This window comes from Aureococcus anophagefferens (assembly GCF_000186865.1).
Source record: "Aureococcus anophagefferens unplaced genomic scaffold AURANscaffold_2, whole genome shotgun sequence".
In the NCBI taxonomy this organism is placed as follows: Eukaryota; class Pelagophyceae; order Pelagomonadales; family Pelagomonadaceae; genus Aureococcus; species Aureococcus anophagefferens.
Genome location: NW_008705562.1, coordinates 2,156,124 through 2,171,288, shown reverse-complemented (window position 1 = coordinate 2,171,288; position 15,165 = coordinate 2,156,124). Strand labels below are relative to the sequence as shown.

General features: G+C 75.0%; 3 protein-coding genes across 3 annotated transcripts in view; 1 reads left to right on the top strand and 2 right to left on the bottom strand.

The window, feature by feature from the left end:
• Positions 1-1,945, top strand: part of AURANDRAFT_61296 (hypothetical protein) — a gene marked incomplete at both ends in the record, with an annotated part of 2,455 nt that extends 510 nt beyond the window's left edge. Inside the window, one exon of the mRNA XM_009035105.1 lies at positions 74-1,945. Coding sequence (XP_009033353.1) covers positions 74-1,945 — 1,872 coding nt within the window. The remainder of the gene's footprint in view (positions 1-73) is intronic.
• A 3,122-nt stretch (positions 1,946-5,067) lies between these two features.
• On the bottom strand, positions 5,068-9,533 carry AURANDRAFT_61295 (hypothetical protein; the record flags this gene model as incomplete). Its single annotated transcript, XM_009034856.1, has 3 exons — positions 5,068-6,273; positions 8,264-8,579; positions 8,791-9,533. 3 exons carry the CDS (start codon positions 9,531-9,533, stop codon positions 5,068-5,070), a joined length of 2,265 nt encoding a protein of 754 aa, XP_009033104.1.
• A 252-nt stretch (positions 9,534-9,785) lies between these two features.
• Positions 9,786-10,727, bottom strand: AURANDRAFT_19666 (hypothetical protein; the record flags this gene model as incomplete). Its single annotated transcript, XM_009034855.1, has 1 exon — positions 9,786-10,727. One exon carries the CDS (start codon positions 10,725-10,727, stop codon positions 9,786-9,788), a length of 942 nt encoding a protein of 313 aa, XP_009033103.1.
• Positions 10,728-15,165: the final 4,438 nt, after the last annotated feature.

Sequence of the window (15,165 nt, the reverse complement as noted above, 5' to 3'; positions counted from 1 at the left end):
GGCGGTACCGCCGCCGCGCGAGGCGCCCGCCGCGGCGCCCGCGACGAAACCCGCCGCGGCGCCCGCAACAAAGCCCGCCGCGACGAAACCCGCCGCGGCGCCCGCGACGAAACCCGCCGCGGCGCCCGACTGGGCCTTCGTGGAGCTCGCGCCCGGCGCCGGCGCGCCCGCGGCGGACGCGGCCGCGGACGCGGCCGACGAGCTCCGCGCGGGCCTCGCGGAGACGCTCCAGACCTACGTCGTCAACGTCGCCTGCGGCAAGCTCGTGCACTCGCCTGACTACGAGTGCATCGCCATCGTCGACCGGAGCGCGCCCGCGGGCGCCCGGGCCGTCGCCGGCGGCTGCTGCTACCGCGTCTGGCCGCCGGCCGTGCCGGGCGGCGTGACGTTCGTCGAGCTGTCGCTCATCGCCGTGCGCCACGAGCACCAGGGCCGGGGCTTGGGCGGCCGGCTCATGCGGCGCCTCGAGGCGCGGACGCGGCGCGAGCGCGGCGCGACGGCGACGCTGGCCTACGCGGACGAGGCCGCGTTCGCGTTCTTCCGGCGGCTCGGGTTCGCGCGGACCGTGACGACGCCGTTCGCGCAGTGGAAGGGCCGCATCGTCGACTACAGCGACGGCGCCGTCGTCGCCGAGAAGCTCATCGCGAAGCCGCCGGGCGACGACGCCGTGCTCAAGAAGGTGCTCGCCGCGGGGCTCAACAGCGCGCAGCTCGCGACGGGCGTCACGCGGTGCACGTCCGGCCGGCCCAACTGCTACTGCCGCAGCGGCCGCACGCGGGCCATCGTGCGCTACTGCGGCGAGACGGGCGCCGTGCTCGAGGAGTACTGCTCGACGTCCGACGCCGCGCGGAAGTTGGGCGTCGGCGGGCCCAAGATCACGCACGTGCTCTCGGGCGCGACGGAGTCGTGCGACGGCCACAAGTTCCGCTACGCCGTCGAGGTGCCCTGGGTGCGCTCCGGCGGGCCCAAGCCCTGCTGCGAGGTCGACCCGAAAACGGGCGCGGTGCTGCGCGAATTCACGAGCGCGACGCACGCGGCCAAGTGCACGGGCCTGAGCAACGGCGCCATCGGCCAGGCGTGCCTCGGCCGCGTCGACCACGTCGAGGGCCGCTACTTCCGCTTCATCGGCGACCGCGTCTACCCCTGCGCCGTCTGCGGCACGGACCACGACGCCGGCTCGCTCCTCCTCTGCGACGGCCGCGACGGCCGCTGCGTGTCCACGGCGCACACGCACTGCATCGGCCTCGACGCCGTGCCCGACGGCGACTGGTTCTGCCCGCAGTGCGTCGCCAACGGCGACGACCAGCCCAAGCCGCCCGCGCCCGCGCCGCCGCCCAAGGCCCCGCCCTCGCGGGCGTCGCCGCGGGCCCCGGCGAAGCGCGCGCGCGCCGCGCCCGCCTACGTCGACGACGACGACGACGACGACGACGACGACGACGACGACGACGACGTGCCCGTGGGGCGCATGCGCAAGCCGGCCAAGCGCGCCCGGCCCGCCGCCGCCGCCGCCGCGCCCGAGGAGCGCGCGGCGAAGCCGCAGCGCGCGCCGTCGCCGCGCAAGCGGCCGCGGGTCTACGTCGGCCGCGGCGTCTACGCGGACGACGACGGCGACAGCGGCTCGTCCGGCGCGGCCCCCGCGCGGCCGCGCGCGGCGCCGGCCTCGCGGCGCCCCCCGCCGCCGCCGTCGTCGGCGTCGGAGGACGGCGCGGTGTCGTCCGCGTCGTCGGACCGCGCGGGCGGCGCGTCGGAGCCGGACCCGAACGAGGACCACTGCTTCATCTGCCGGTCCGGCGGCGAGCTGCTCTGCTGCGACACCTGCGAGCGCGCCTTCCACGTGACCTGCTGCGGCCTCGCCGACGTCCCCGAGGGCGCCTGGAGCTGCTACGTCTGCGAGACGCCCGAGGGCGCGCGGCCCCGGAAGCCGCACGCGCGCCTCGACCTGTAGGGGCGCCTAAAGAAGATATCGAGAGAGCGCCTTTATGCCGCGGCGCAGGCGGCGCAGGCGCCGCGCTGGGAGCGGAGGGGCGCGTCGGCGTCGCAGGCGCAGGGCTCGGCGCCGCCGAGGCCGCGGCGGAACTGGACGCCCGGCGGGCAGGGCCCCGCGCCCGTCGTGTTCGTAAGGACGAGCTCGAAGCCGCAGAGCTGGGACCGCGGGTCCGCGCCGCTCAGCGCCGCCTTCATGGAGCCGCCCTCGCAGAAGGCGTCGCAGTGGTGCGTGAACTGGAGGCTGTCCCAGCCCCGGCGCCTCGCGGCCGAGACGACGGCCGGCAGCTCGCCGTCGCACTCGAAGATGCCGAGGCGCGCGTCCGCGGGCTTCGTGCGGTTGCCGTCGCAGGGCCGCCCTAAAAAATAGAGCGCCGCGTCCTGGTGCGTCTCGAAGGCGATGCTGCGCCCCACGTTGACGTAGAGGCCGCTGCCGCGGAAGACGTAGAAGAACGCGCCGACCTTCTCGAAGCGCGAGCCGCCGCAGTGCGAGACCTCGACCCAGGTGCCGTTGCCGTGGGCGGCCGGCGGCCGGTCGACGGCCGTGCGCCGCCGGAAGTAGTGGACCTCGTTGTAGGGCGCGTGCCAGTTGAAGCGCTTGAAGGGCCGGTCGTCCCGCGCGGGGCACGCGAAGTCGACGGTGACGCCGTCGAGGAGGCCGTCGACGTCGTAGACGAGGTCGACGTCGCCGATCGTCGGCGCGCCCTTCGCCGTGCCGCCGTAGAGGGCCGCCACGTAGCCGTCCCAGGCGCCGGGCCGCAGCCAGTCGTAGGACGCGTCCGCCGGCGCCGGGGCGTCGAAGCCGCCGCGCCGGGAGACGAGCCGGGCCGGCGCGCCGTGCCTCATGAAGGGCGCCGGCGACCACTCGTCGGTCGCGGCGCTCGCGGGGCGGTACGACAGCGTCGTCGGCAGCTCGTCGCTCGCCGCGAACGGCGCGAGCAGCAGCAGGGAGGCGCGCACCATCGTGTTCAGATGGGCAGCCCAACCGACTCGGTGCAGGCAAACTTAGACCGCAACGCAGCGCGCCGTCGCCGTCCGGTTCGTGAAGCAGGCGAAGGGGCACTGCGTCGCGAACTCGTCGTCCTGCGCCGCCGCGGCGAGGACCCGCACCTTCGACGGGTCCGGCTCGTGGAGGCTGACGACGAAGGAGGGCGACCGGTCCATCGTCTCCGGGCCGTAGTAGACGCCGTCGTTCACGAAGCGGACCTCGCCGGCTCGGAGCGTGTCGTCGGCGATGCCCGGGTCGTTGAACGTGGCGCTGCCGTAGAGCACGTGGTACAACGCGCCGCGCGTGTGGTAGTGCGCGGCCAGCGGCCCGATGGGCTCGTCGAGGTTCGAGTAGTCCGCCGGGAGCTCCGGGTGGATGGCGCCGTCGGAGCAGTTGCCCGTGAGCCGATAGGGCGTCGCGCTGGCGGCGAGCGCGTCGCGGCCCGCGACGACGCGGAGCGGCGCCGATTCGGCGGCCGACGGCGAGAAATCGAGCGGCCCGGACGACACGAAGAAGAGCATGGAGGCGCCGGCTTTGTCGATGTAGACGTCGAAGCGCGCCGCGCCGCCGGCCTGGATCCACGCGACGCCGTCGAAGTAGCGCACGCGGCGCGCGGCGGACGCGTTCGTCGCGTCGGAGCAGTTGTACGTCGCGTTCGAGAAAATGTAGGCCGCGCCCGGGAAACGCAGCCCGCCGCCGAGCTTGGCGGGGTAGAGCGTCACCGTCGACGTGGGCACGCCCGTGACCACGACGCGGTAGACGTGCACGGGCTTGGGGCTGTCGAAGATTTCGATGGTCGTGTCGTGCGATTGCAGCCACGCCGCGCCTTCGTCCGCGACGACGTTCAGCCGCGTCTTCGCCGCCGGATCGTCGCGGAAGTACGCAACGTCGACGGCGGCGCAGGCGGCGGCCAGCGCGAGGAGGTAGCGAGCGCCCATTGGCCGCGATCAAGGGGTAATAAATAGTATGGGGTGGCAGCTCAACGAGATATTGCCGCGCGAGGTCCTCGTACTGCAACCATGAGATCGCGGGGGAAGGTGCCGCGGGCTGCCCGGACGCAATGGAGGGCCAGGAGGGCGCGCCCGGCGTAGAGGGGCCCCCCACAGCGGACGCGCCGCCCGCGGCCGACGCCGACGTGCCGGGCCACAGGCGGCCGATCGACGCGTCCCAGAAGCGCCGCCTCTGGAAGTTCTTCGACGAGAACTACGTGGGCTGGCGCAGCTCGAACCTACCGAGGGAGGGCGTCGACGAGAAGCTCGACAAGTTCATCACGGAGATCGAGCTCGTGCGCACGCAGGTCTCGAGGCAGCTCACCTCGTGGAAGAAGGCGAAGAACCCGGCCGCCGTCGCGCTCACGCTCGACGTGTTTTCCCGGCGCCGCGTCGTCGCGGGGCCATGATCTCATCGACTGCATCGTAGGCGTCGCGCGAGGACCTCAAGCAGCGCATCGCCGCGCGCATCGGCTGCCTGCGGGACCTCACAGCAGCCGCCCTCGCCGACGCGAAGTCGATGCTCAAGGACGTGACGGCGGCGGCCGACGTCGTCGATCGACTGCTGAAAGATGACGAGCCGGTCCAGGGCGCGGCGGACTTCGGGGACCGCTTCTTCGAGGACCTCATCGACGCCTTGGCAATGACCTCCTCGAAATCTGCGGGCGGCGGCATGGCGGCGTCGAAGGCGTTCTTCGAGCAACGGTTGACGATCATCGACGAGCAGCAGACGCTCTGGAACCAGATGCACTCCGTCACGGACCAGCTCTCGCGGGAGGAGAAGCTGACTATTACCAGGGCCTTTGTCGCCTTCGAGATGGCCGCCTTCGACGGGTTCAAGGAGGCGATCGCCGACGTGGACCTCCCAGACCTCGTCGTCGAAACGGTGGGCCCCGTGCACCTCAAAGACGCGCGCGCGCCCTTGGTCTAGATTTATATCCCCTTGCCGCGATTCTGGGGCAGCTTCATTCGAATGTTCAAGGACCGAATTTGAAGAGCCGGCGGCGCGACAGACCGCACCGAGCGACATCGGCCGCCCTCGCGAGCGGCGCACACTAGAGTAGGCGAACGGCAAGTTAGGCCGCCCGACCCCCGCCGCGGCGGCGCTCAGCTGTCCTTGCGGCGCTGGAGCTCGAGCTTGGAGATCTCCTCGGACGTGCCGCCGAGCATCTCCATGACCTCGTGCCAGAGGGGCTTCGGCAGGCCGAGGCACTGCTTGAGCGCGACGCCGCGGCTGCAGGCCGCGGGCCGGTAGAGGCCCTCGCGGATGTCGCGCTCGAGCTCGCCCGGCGCCCACTCGTGCTTGCCGATGAAGAAGCGGAAGTCGTAGGGGTCGTTGGATTCGTCCTGGACGCGCTGCGCGGCCTCGGCGGAGCCGCCCTTGTAGATGCCCAGGCCCGGGCTCAGCTCCTCGGCGCCCTTCAGGCCCGCGAGGCCGTGGATGATCATCGCCGTCTGCTTGGGCTTTTGCGCCTTCTCCTCGCCGTCGTCGGCGGGCGCGGCACCCGGCGCGGGCTTGCCGACGTAGGCCGCCAGCCGGGGACCGAAGGCCGTCTGGAAGTTCTCCGGCGCCACCGTGTCCGCGCCCTCCTCGCGCTCGAGCGCGACGCACAACGCGGCGCTGAGCTCATCGGAGCTCTCCGTCGCCGCGGGCCGGTTGAGGACGACGCCGTCGGAGCCGGCGGCGCCGTCGTGGCGCGTCACGAGCACGACCTCCTGCCACGTCGAGAGGTAGCGCTGGTGCATGTCCAGCAGGCCCCGGTCCGCGTCGCTCAGCGTCCGCGGGTCCAGGAGCAGCCGGCCCTTGTCGTCGACCTGGCCCTTCGACGCGACGCGCTGGAGCTCGCGGCGCAGGAACCGCGACGCGCAGCGGTAGAGCAGCACCTCGTCGAGGGCGCCCTCGCCCGCGTCGGCCGCGGGCGCGCGCGCGGGCAGCTCGGACGCGCCTAAACCCGACCGCCGGCCCTCGGCCATGGCCTCGCGCGTCTTCTCGGCCTCGTGGAACTCGCGCAGCTTCTTCCCCCAGTAGCTGTCGCGGGCGACGCAGAGCTGCGTCTCCAGCGGGAGCCGCAGGAGCAGCCCGCCGACCTCGGGCGCGCCGACCTCGTGCGCCCAGCTCGGCTCCTCGAGGAGATCGCCGAGGCTCGGGCTCTGCGCGCGCGCGAGCGCCTCGTTCGCCGGGTCGAGGCCCACGCCGGACCCGACCGTCGCCGGACCCGCGGGCGCCTCCGCCGCCTCCTCCGTCGTCGCCAGGCCGCCCGCGATGAGCTTCGCCCGGAAGGCGCGCCAGTCCTCGCCGTCGACGCTCGGCGCCTCGTCGTCGTCGTCGGGCGACGACCGGATAGTTGTGTGTTGGTGTCGTCGGAGAGGGGAAAAGAAGGAGGTGGTGGGCGCCGCGAGAGCGAGGCACAGGGCGACGAGGCGCAGGCGCTTCGTCTCAGACGTGGTGGTCATCATGCCACAGGGCGCTTCACCTTGTTGATGCGGGCGATGTTGCCGCTCGACGGGTGTCCGAGCCAACCAGACGCACCACCGTCGTCGTCGTGTTTTTCAAGACTCTGCGGCTAAGGCCACACTGTCGCCCGCGCTCCCGACGCGCCGCCCGAGAAACCATGGCCACGACCCACGAACTCGAACAGCTCCTGGCGGACCTGAGCCTGTCGCGCTTCCTGCCCAAGTTCAAAGACGAGGAGATCGACGACTCGTGCCTCGACTGCCTCGACGAGGACGACCTCAAGGGCCTGGGCCTGCCCCTGGGCCCGCGGACGCGCTTCAAGCAGGCGCTGAGCGACCGCCAGGCGTCGAGCCGCGCGACGTCGCGCGCCGCGACGCCGACGCCCCTCGAGCCCGCGGCGGAAGCGTTCGGCGACGACGACGGGCTCTGCGGCATCTGCATGGAGGAGGCCGTGGCCCTGCGCGTGGACTGCCCGGGGAAGCACGAGTTCTGCGAGGAGTGCCTCATGCAGTGGAAGCGCGAGCAGGTCAACAAGGCGACGAAGGCCATGCCGTGCCCCAACTGCCGGGGCGACATCAAGAACGTCGTGAGCATCGCGACGGGCGAGCCCGTGCAGCCCCGGGCGCCCGTCTGGGGCGGCGCCGGGGCGCCGAAGCCGCCGCGGACGCGCGCGGGCGCGCCGCCGTCGGCGGAGCACTTCCCCGCGCTCGGCGGCCCCGCGGCGCCGGACGCGGCGGCGGCCGCGCGGGCCCGGCGGCGCGACGACGGGCGCGCCGAGGCCGCGGAGCGCGCGGCGGCCCAGCGGCGCCGCGACGAGCAGCGCGCGGCCGAGGAGGCGCGCCGGCGCGCCGAGGCGCAGGCCGCGGAGCGGCGGCGCCGCGACGAGCGGGCGGCGGCGCGGGTCCGCGAGTCCGAGGCCGCGGCGCCGCGCGAGGCCGAGGCGCAGCGGCGGGCGGCGGCGGCGGCCGAGGCCGCCGCGCGGCTCGAGGCCGCGGCCGAGGCCGAGGCGGCCGCGGCCGCGCGCGCGCGCGACGCGGCGTCCGCCGAGGCCGCGGTCGCGGCGGCGCTCAAGCGCGGCGGCCACGACGTCGCCGCGGCGCCCTTCGCGCCCGCGCCGAAGCGCGGCGTCTCCATCGAGGCCGAGCCCTTCCGCCCGTCCCGCCCGTCGAGCCCGGAGCCGTCGTCGTCGCTGACCGGCGCGGCGCTCGCGGCCGCGTCCGCCGCGGTCCAGGCCGGCGACCTCGCGCGGGCCGCCGCGGCCGTCGACGCGTCGGACCGGGTCACGGTCGTCACGGACGCGGGGCTCGACGCGGGGATTCAGGAGGGAGGAGACGGCGGCGGCTTCGTCGACGGCGGCACGCTCACCGCCATCGTCGATGGCATCGACTCCGCGCAGACGAAGCTGCGCGCCCGGCAAAACGCGAACACTGCCGCCGCGTTGGCGGGCGCGCAGGCGGGCGCGCAGGCGCGCATGATGGGCATGGCCCCGCCCGCGTTCCCGATGCCCATGATGATGCCGTCGCAGCTCTACCTGCCGCCGCCGAACCCGAACGGCATGGTCGCGCCGCCCGTGCCCCTGCTCGTCGGCGCGCCGCCGCCGCCGCCGCCCGTGCTCTACGGCGCGCCGCCGCCGCCCGTGCTCTACGGCGCCGCGCCGCCGCCGCCGCCGCCGGGGGCCTACGACCCGACCGGCGCGACGTACTTCTACTAACTGGCGAGTATGTTGAAGCTTGCTCCTTCGACAAATTGGAGAGTATGTTAAAGCTTTTGCGGGCGCGCCCGAGGCGCCCCCCTTCAGGCGAAGTTGGAGAAGAGGCGGAGCGGGGACGCGTGCGAGGACACGATGACCGTGTCGCCGAGCTCGACGTCAAAACGGGTGTGGTGGCCGTCGATGTAGACGCAGCCGTGCTGCGAGTTCCAGCGGACCTGGAGGTGGTGCTGCGGGTCGACGAAGCCGTGGGACTTTGAGCGGACGAACGCGATGTCGTCGTTCTCGCCGACGAGGTGCTCGCGGACCATGTACTGGAGGTCCGGCGAGCGGATGTCGACGCCCGCGTCGCCGCCGGCGGAGGCCATGGCGCCCGTCGCGCCCGTCGCCGTGGACACCCAGAGCCCGGAGCTCCAGACGTTGAACGAGTACTCGTCGTCGCCGTGGTCCGCGGACCTGTGTGGAATTCAACCACTGGTTTGGGTGGTCCTGACCAAACTTGAGAATTCTCTAGCTCGGTCAAATCGAAGTCGATTCGGCTGATTTTTGGACGAATCGATTGCTCTCGTCGAGTTCTCGAAGCACAGCCGAAGATCTTGCGTCAAAACTGTCGCATACGCTCACATTGAAGTCGGGTTGAAGATTTGAATTCCACACAGCCGCGGACGGCACGCCCGGCGCGTCGTTCCGCGCGCGGTCGAGGCGGAAGCGGCTCACGGCGCCCGGCGACGGGTGGGCGATCAGCACGTCGTTGAGCGCCGGCGGCATGCGCGTCTCGGAGACCGTGCCCTTGATCGTCACGGCGAGGCGGTGCCGCTTCTGGATCGCCGCGTCGAGCTCGCCCCGGAGCACGCGGGGCACGAGGTCCTCCATGTTGTCCGCCTTGGCGAAGCAGAGCGCGCCGTAGGACCGGCGCTCGTCGGACGACTTGGCGCAGGCGCCGACGCGCTCGTGCGCCTTCGTCGGGTCCGAGTTGACGCCCAGGACGACGGGCCCGCGGCCGCCCGCGCCGCCGCGCGTCTGCGAGTCCACGAAGTGCGTGCAGGACAGGACCGTCCCGTCGCCGCCGACGGCCACGAGCAGGTCCACGTCCTCGACGTGGTGCCGCCCGAGGTCGTCGCGGCTCACGACCGTGACGTTGCTCGGGCTCACCTCGCGGCGCACGATCGCGCAGAGCTCCTCGACGCACGCGCGGTGCGACTCGTGGCGGTCCAGCAGCCGCTCCCAGCGCAGGGCCTTGGGCGCCTTGCCCTGGAGCCGCAGCTGCGTGTACGCCTCGTAGGGCGTGTGCTTGACCACCACCAGGACCTTCTTGTAGCCCGACGCGGTCAAGGACCGGAGCTGGACGCGCCGCGGGAGGGCGCACCGCCGCCGCGGGAGGGCCGACCGATTCAGGGCGACGCGGAGCATGGCGCGTCGCGGCGCGGTCGCGCGAGGACGACGACGTCGAGGCCAACCCCACGCCGACGCCGATGGAGATGAGGCTGAGCTCACGAGTGGGAGATGCCGCCAAGTCCAAGGTGCACCTGCCTCCTCGACCGCACACGTCGCTGAGGTTCGCTGCGCGCGCGGGCAGCCGCCGGACTCGCGCAGGCGACAACCACCACGACTACATACATTCTGCACGAGAGCCTTACCCCGCCCAGCGGAGAACGCCCAGGATCACGAGTCCGGCTCGTCCGGCGGGTCGCTCAGGCTGCCCTCGTAGTAGCGCGGGAACCGGTTGACGAGGTCGAGGAGCTCCCCGTTCGAGTAGGAGTTGGGCCGGAACGTGCGCCACTGGGGCCGCCGCTTCGCCTCGTCGGCGTGCCAGGGCGTCGCGAGCTGCATGAAGCGGAAGTGGTCGTGGATCGCGCCCGAGGCCGGGTCCTGGCGGCTGAACCTCAGCACGGACCCGTTGTGGATGCGCTCGTCGCCGCGCGCGACGTCGGCCATGTCGCGGTACTGGATCTGGTTCAGCTTCTCGAAGCGGAGCCGGAAGGCCCACATGAGCTCGCCGTGGCAGACCATGAGCACGCGGCGGCCGGGGTAGCGGCCGTTGAGGTACGCGAGGATGAGGTCGACGCGGATGATCACGGACGCGAGCGACTCGCCGCCGCTCGGCGCGAAGTAGAGGCCGTGGCGCCGCCGCCGCTGGTCCTCCTCCGGGTCCTCGCCGCCCTTGGGCAGCAGGTCGAGCGCGCCCCAGTCGCGCTCGCGGCAGTTCGTCTCCGTGTGCCACTGCGCGCCGTCCATGCCCAGGAGCGCCGCCGTCTCCATGGCCCGCAGGAACTCCGACGTGTAGAAGGCGTCGAAGGGCGCGCAACGGTCCCGGAGCCACGCGCCGGCCTCGACGGCCTCGCCCCGGCCCCGGTCCGTGAGCCGCCAGAGGGAGCTGTGCCGGTCGAGGAACTTGCCGCTGTACATCGACGAGTCGCCGTGCACCGACTTCGAGTAGGCGACGTTGCCCTCGCTCTGGCCGTGGCGCACGAGGGCGAGCTCGAGGATGCGCCGCTTCGACGGGTCCTTGGCCTCCTGGATGGGATGCTTCGAGGCGGCGAAGCGGCGCGCCGGCGCGCGCAGGAGGCGCGCCAATCGAGCGCCGGCGCGCGCGCCGAGCGCCATGGGTTGTTGCACGCGCGTGTCAGAGGAGAAACGCTACTTTACTCCACCATCACGTGTCACGCGAGGAAATTTCGGCTTGGCCACAGCAAATGCCGTCGCGCACCCAGCAGCCCAGCGTAGCTGCCCGACCTGGACGATCTCGTTGACCGACCGCCCCGCCTGGTCGCGTCCGCCTGGTCGGTCGCGGGCAGCGCGACGCTGCGGCGTCGAGCGCCGATGGGAACCATGAGGAGATAAGAGCGCGACATGGCCGACGACGACGAGTCCATGGCCAACGGCTTCGTCGTCCTGGCGCCGAAGAAGCGGCCCGCCGAGGCGCCGCCGCAGCGGCCGCCGCGGCGGAGCTTCCGCCTCGACGACGACGACGAGTCCATGGCCAACGGCTTCGTCGTGCCCGCGCGGCCGCCGCCGCGGCGGGCGCGCGCGGCCGCGGACGCCGGCGACGACGACGACGAGTGCGGCAACGGCTTCGTCGTTCCGACGGCGGCGGCCATCGGGCGCGCGCGGGCGGCGAGCCAGGCGCGCGCGACGACGCCGGCGGCCGAGTCGCCCCACGGGCCGCGCAAGATTCCGACGGAGACGGTCATCAGCCGCGCGCGCGCGGCCGCCGCGGAGCGCGCGAAGGTGGTCCGCGCGTCGACGCGGAGCCGCCACGTCGCCGCGCCGCCCCGGGGCCCGTCGGCGCCCATGGCCCGGCCCGCGGCGCCGCTCTCCGTGTCGACGGCCGACGCGGCGCTGCGGCCGTCCTTCGGCGAGTCGCCGCCGCGCGGCGCGGCGACGCCCGCGGGCCGCGGCGCGCCGCCGCCGCGGGGCCCGCGGCCGCCGCCGCGGTCCCGGGCCCGCCGCGCGGCGCCGCGCCGCCCCACGCCGTCGCCGCGGGCGCGGCCTGGGCCGTGAAGCCCATGCAGACCGGCGCCGCGGCCATGTACGCCGCCGAGGGCGTCGCGCCGCAGCCCGCGGCGCCCCGGGGCCCGCGCGCGCCCGCGCCGCCGGGCCTGCGGCCGCCGGGCCTGCGGCCGCCGAACCAGCCGAGCCCGCCGCGCGGCGCGCCGCCGTCGGGCCTGCCCCGGGGCTACGCGCCGCCGCCGCGCGGGCCGCGGCCGCCGCCGCGGGGGCCGGGACGGCCCGCCGCGAGCCCGGACGGCGCGACGGCCGGCTCCGCGTCCGCGCCCGCGTTGCTCTCCGCGCGCGCCGCGGAGGAGGCCTTCGCGGAGCGCCAGCGGCTCGCGAGCCTCGAGCGCGGCACGCCGCCGCGGTCCCGGGGCCCGCCGCCCGCGAGCCCGTCGAGCCGCAAGAGCCCCGCGGCGCAGAGCCTCGCGCAGGCGCGCGCCGCGCGCGCGGCCGCGCTCGACGCGCGCGGCGGCCGCGACGTCGAGCCGCCGCCGCCCAAGTACTCCTGCGCCGCCTTCGAGAAGGAGAACGCCCTCACGCGGCAGACGGAGCTGCGCGCGGCCGCCGAGGACGCGGCCGCGCGCGACAAGTTCCTCGCGCGGTCCGGAGGCGCCGCGCCCGCGCCCGAGCTCGGCGCGCCGCCGCGCCCGCTCGGCGCGCCGGAGCTCGGCGCGCCGCCGCGCCGCGCGTCGCCGCCGCCGTCGGCGCGGTCGCCCGCGCCCGCGTCCACGGCCCTCGCGCGCGGGCCGTCGCCGCCGCCGTCCGCGCGGCGGACGCCGCCGCCGTCGCCCGCGTCGCGGAAGCGCGGCCGGAGCCCGGGCCCCCGCGAGGCCGCGTCGCCCCTCGCCGCCGGCGGGCGGCCGAGGCCCGCGGGGCGCAAGACGCCGACGGGCGCGAAGAAGCGGCCCAAGGCCGGCGGCTGGGCCTGCGCGCTCTGCGGGTCGTCGAACGACGCGGGCCGCGACGCGTGCGGCTGCTGCGGCCGGAGCAGCGACGTCGCCGCGGCGGCGGCGGCGAAGCTCTGGGCCGGGCCCAAGCCCGCGGGCCCCGCCGCGCCGCGGCCGAAGCCGCCGCCGCGGCCGGCCTTCGCGAAAGTCGTCGGCGAAACCCTGAAAAACGACGACGAGAGCCAGCGGCGGCTCATGTACTACCGGCGGCGCCCGCCGCCGAAGCGGCCGAACAAGCGGCAGAAGAAGCCGCCGCGGGCGCCCGCGCGGCCGCCGCCGGCCCACGCGCTCCAGGCGGGCGTCGTCTACCGGCCCCCGGAGAAGCCGGCGAAGCCGCGCGCGCCGCCGCGGCGGCCCGGCAGCGCCCACGGACCGGAGAACGCCCACTTCACGTCGTCCTACCACGACCGCGGCGACGCCGACGCCCTACCCCTCACCCTGGCCTCGGGCGTCGACCGGGGCCTCACGTCCGCGTCGCCGCTCGCGCCAGGGCAGCAAAAGAGAGCGAAATTCCCAACTTCAAAGGCTCCTCTCTCGGCCGTTTTCCACTCGTTTCGGCTGATTTTTGGACGAGCGATCATCTCTCGGAGCGGTCTCGAAGCGTGGATGCTTTTTCCGGAACGCGCGCGCGCGGAACACTCACATTGAAGCGACGTTGAATCACCCTTTTGCTGCCCAGGCTCGCGCGGTCCGGCGCGCGCGTCGGCGTGCCCGACGGGGTCGTGCTCTCGGAGCTCTGCGACGTCGGCGGCGTGCCCTGCGCCGTCACCGTCGTCCAGCGCGAGTGGCGCGCCGTCGTCCACGCCGTCGACCTCGAGCGCGGCGACGAGTACTCCGCGTCGTCGGAGCTCCACGCGCGCTACGTCGACGCCGCGGCGCCGACGGACGACCAGAAGCTCGCGCTCTACCGCGAGCTCGTCGGCGAGTGCGCCTTCCGGTCGACGCTCGCGTCCAAGCACCAGGCGAAGGCGACGCGCCAGCTCGTCAAGGCGCCGCCGAGGGCGAGCCCGCGCGCGCCGCCGGCGGACGGCGGGCCCCACGGCCTCGTGGCCAAGGACCGGCCCGGCGCGCCCTGGGAGGACGGCGAGACGCGCGTGGCGCCGGGCGGCCGCGTGTGCCTGTTGCGGGAGCGCCTCGTCGTCGGCGGCGCGCTCATGGAGGTGTCCGCGCGCGCGCGGGCCGCGCCGGACGTCGTCGAGGTCCGGTTGAGGGACCCCGCGTCGCGGCTCCACGCGGCCCTGTCGTTCCCGCTGGGCGCGGCGCCGACGCTGGCGCGGACCATGCGCGACCGCCACGACGCGCGCGCGCGGCGGCGCCTCGTCGGGAGCCTCGCGCCGGAGACGACGACGCGCCTCGACTGGGAGACGCCGTGGGCGGCGGCCGCGGCCGCGCGCGCGACGCCCGCGGGCGCCGGCGAGACCGTGCTCCAGCCGCGCGACGCGCGGGCGACGATCGCCATGGCCGTCGAGCTCGTCTGCGGCGAACTCGACGCCGTCGTCGAGGACGGGGCAGCAAAAGAGAGCGACATTCCCAACTTCAAAGGCTCCTTTCTCGGCCGATTTCCACTCGTTTCGGCTGATTTTTGGACGAGCGATCATCTCTCGGAGCGGTCTCGAAGCGTGGATGCTTTTCCCGGAACGCGCGCGCGCGGACTACTCACGTTGAAGCGACGTTGAATCACTCTTGTGCTGCCCAGGTCAAGGAGGAGAACCGGCGGACCGTGCTCCGCGTGACGCCGTCCGCGGTCCTCGTGGCCCAGATCGCCGAGGCCTGCCGCCACCACCGCGCGGCCGTCGTCGCCCAGGCGGCGCTGCGGGGCTTCGCGCGGCGGTCCGGCGGCCGGCGCGCCGTCGCGTCCGACGCCACGCGCTCCGCCGCCGCGGCGACGTGCCAGGCGCTCTACCGCGCGCGCGTCGCGCGGCGCGTGGCCGCGGCGAAGCGCGAACGCCGGGAGCGCCGGCGGGCCGAGGCCGCGGCGAAGGCCGCCGCGGCGCGCGCGGCCGCGGCGACGACGATCGCGGCCCTGGCGCGCCGGCGCAAGGCGGGCAAGTACGTCGCGTGGGTGCTCGCGTCGCGGCGCGACGCGAACCGGGCCAAGAAGGTCGCGGCCATCGCCATGGCCAAGATGCGCGAGCGCGACCGGGAGCGGGCCGCCGCGCTCAAGCTCCGGAAGCAGGCGGCCCACGCGACGCTCGCCCACTGGTGCCGGGGCCGCCTCGCGGCCAAGCGCGTCGCGCGGAAACGCAGAGAAAAGGCCGAGCGGCTGCGGGCGCGCGAGCGGCGGGCGGCCCAGGCCGCGGCGGAGCGCGCCGCGGCGCCCGGGCTCCAGCGGGGCGCGCGGGCCCTGCTCGCGAGGCGCGCGGCCGACCGGCGGCGCCGCGCGCGCGACGACGCGCGCGTCGGGGCCGCGCTGGTCGTGCAGGCCGCGGCCCGGGACCGCGCGGACCGGAAGCGCGCCGCGGAGCTCCGCCGGCGCCGCGGAGCGGCGACGGCGCTCGCGGCCCGGGCCCGCGGCGGCGCCGCGCGCGCGCGCGCGGTGCGGACGCGCGCGGCGCGGGCGCTGCGGGGCGCCGCGCGGCGCGCCGTCGCCGTCCGGGCGG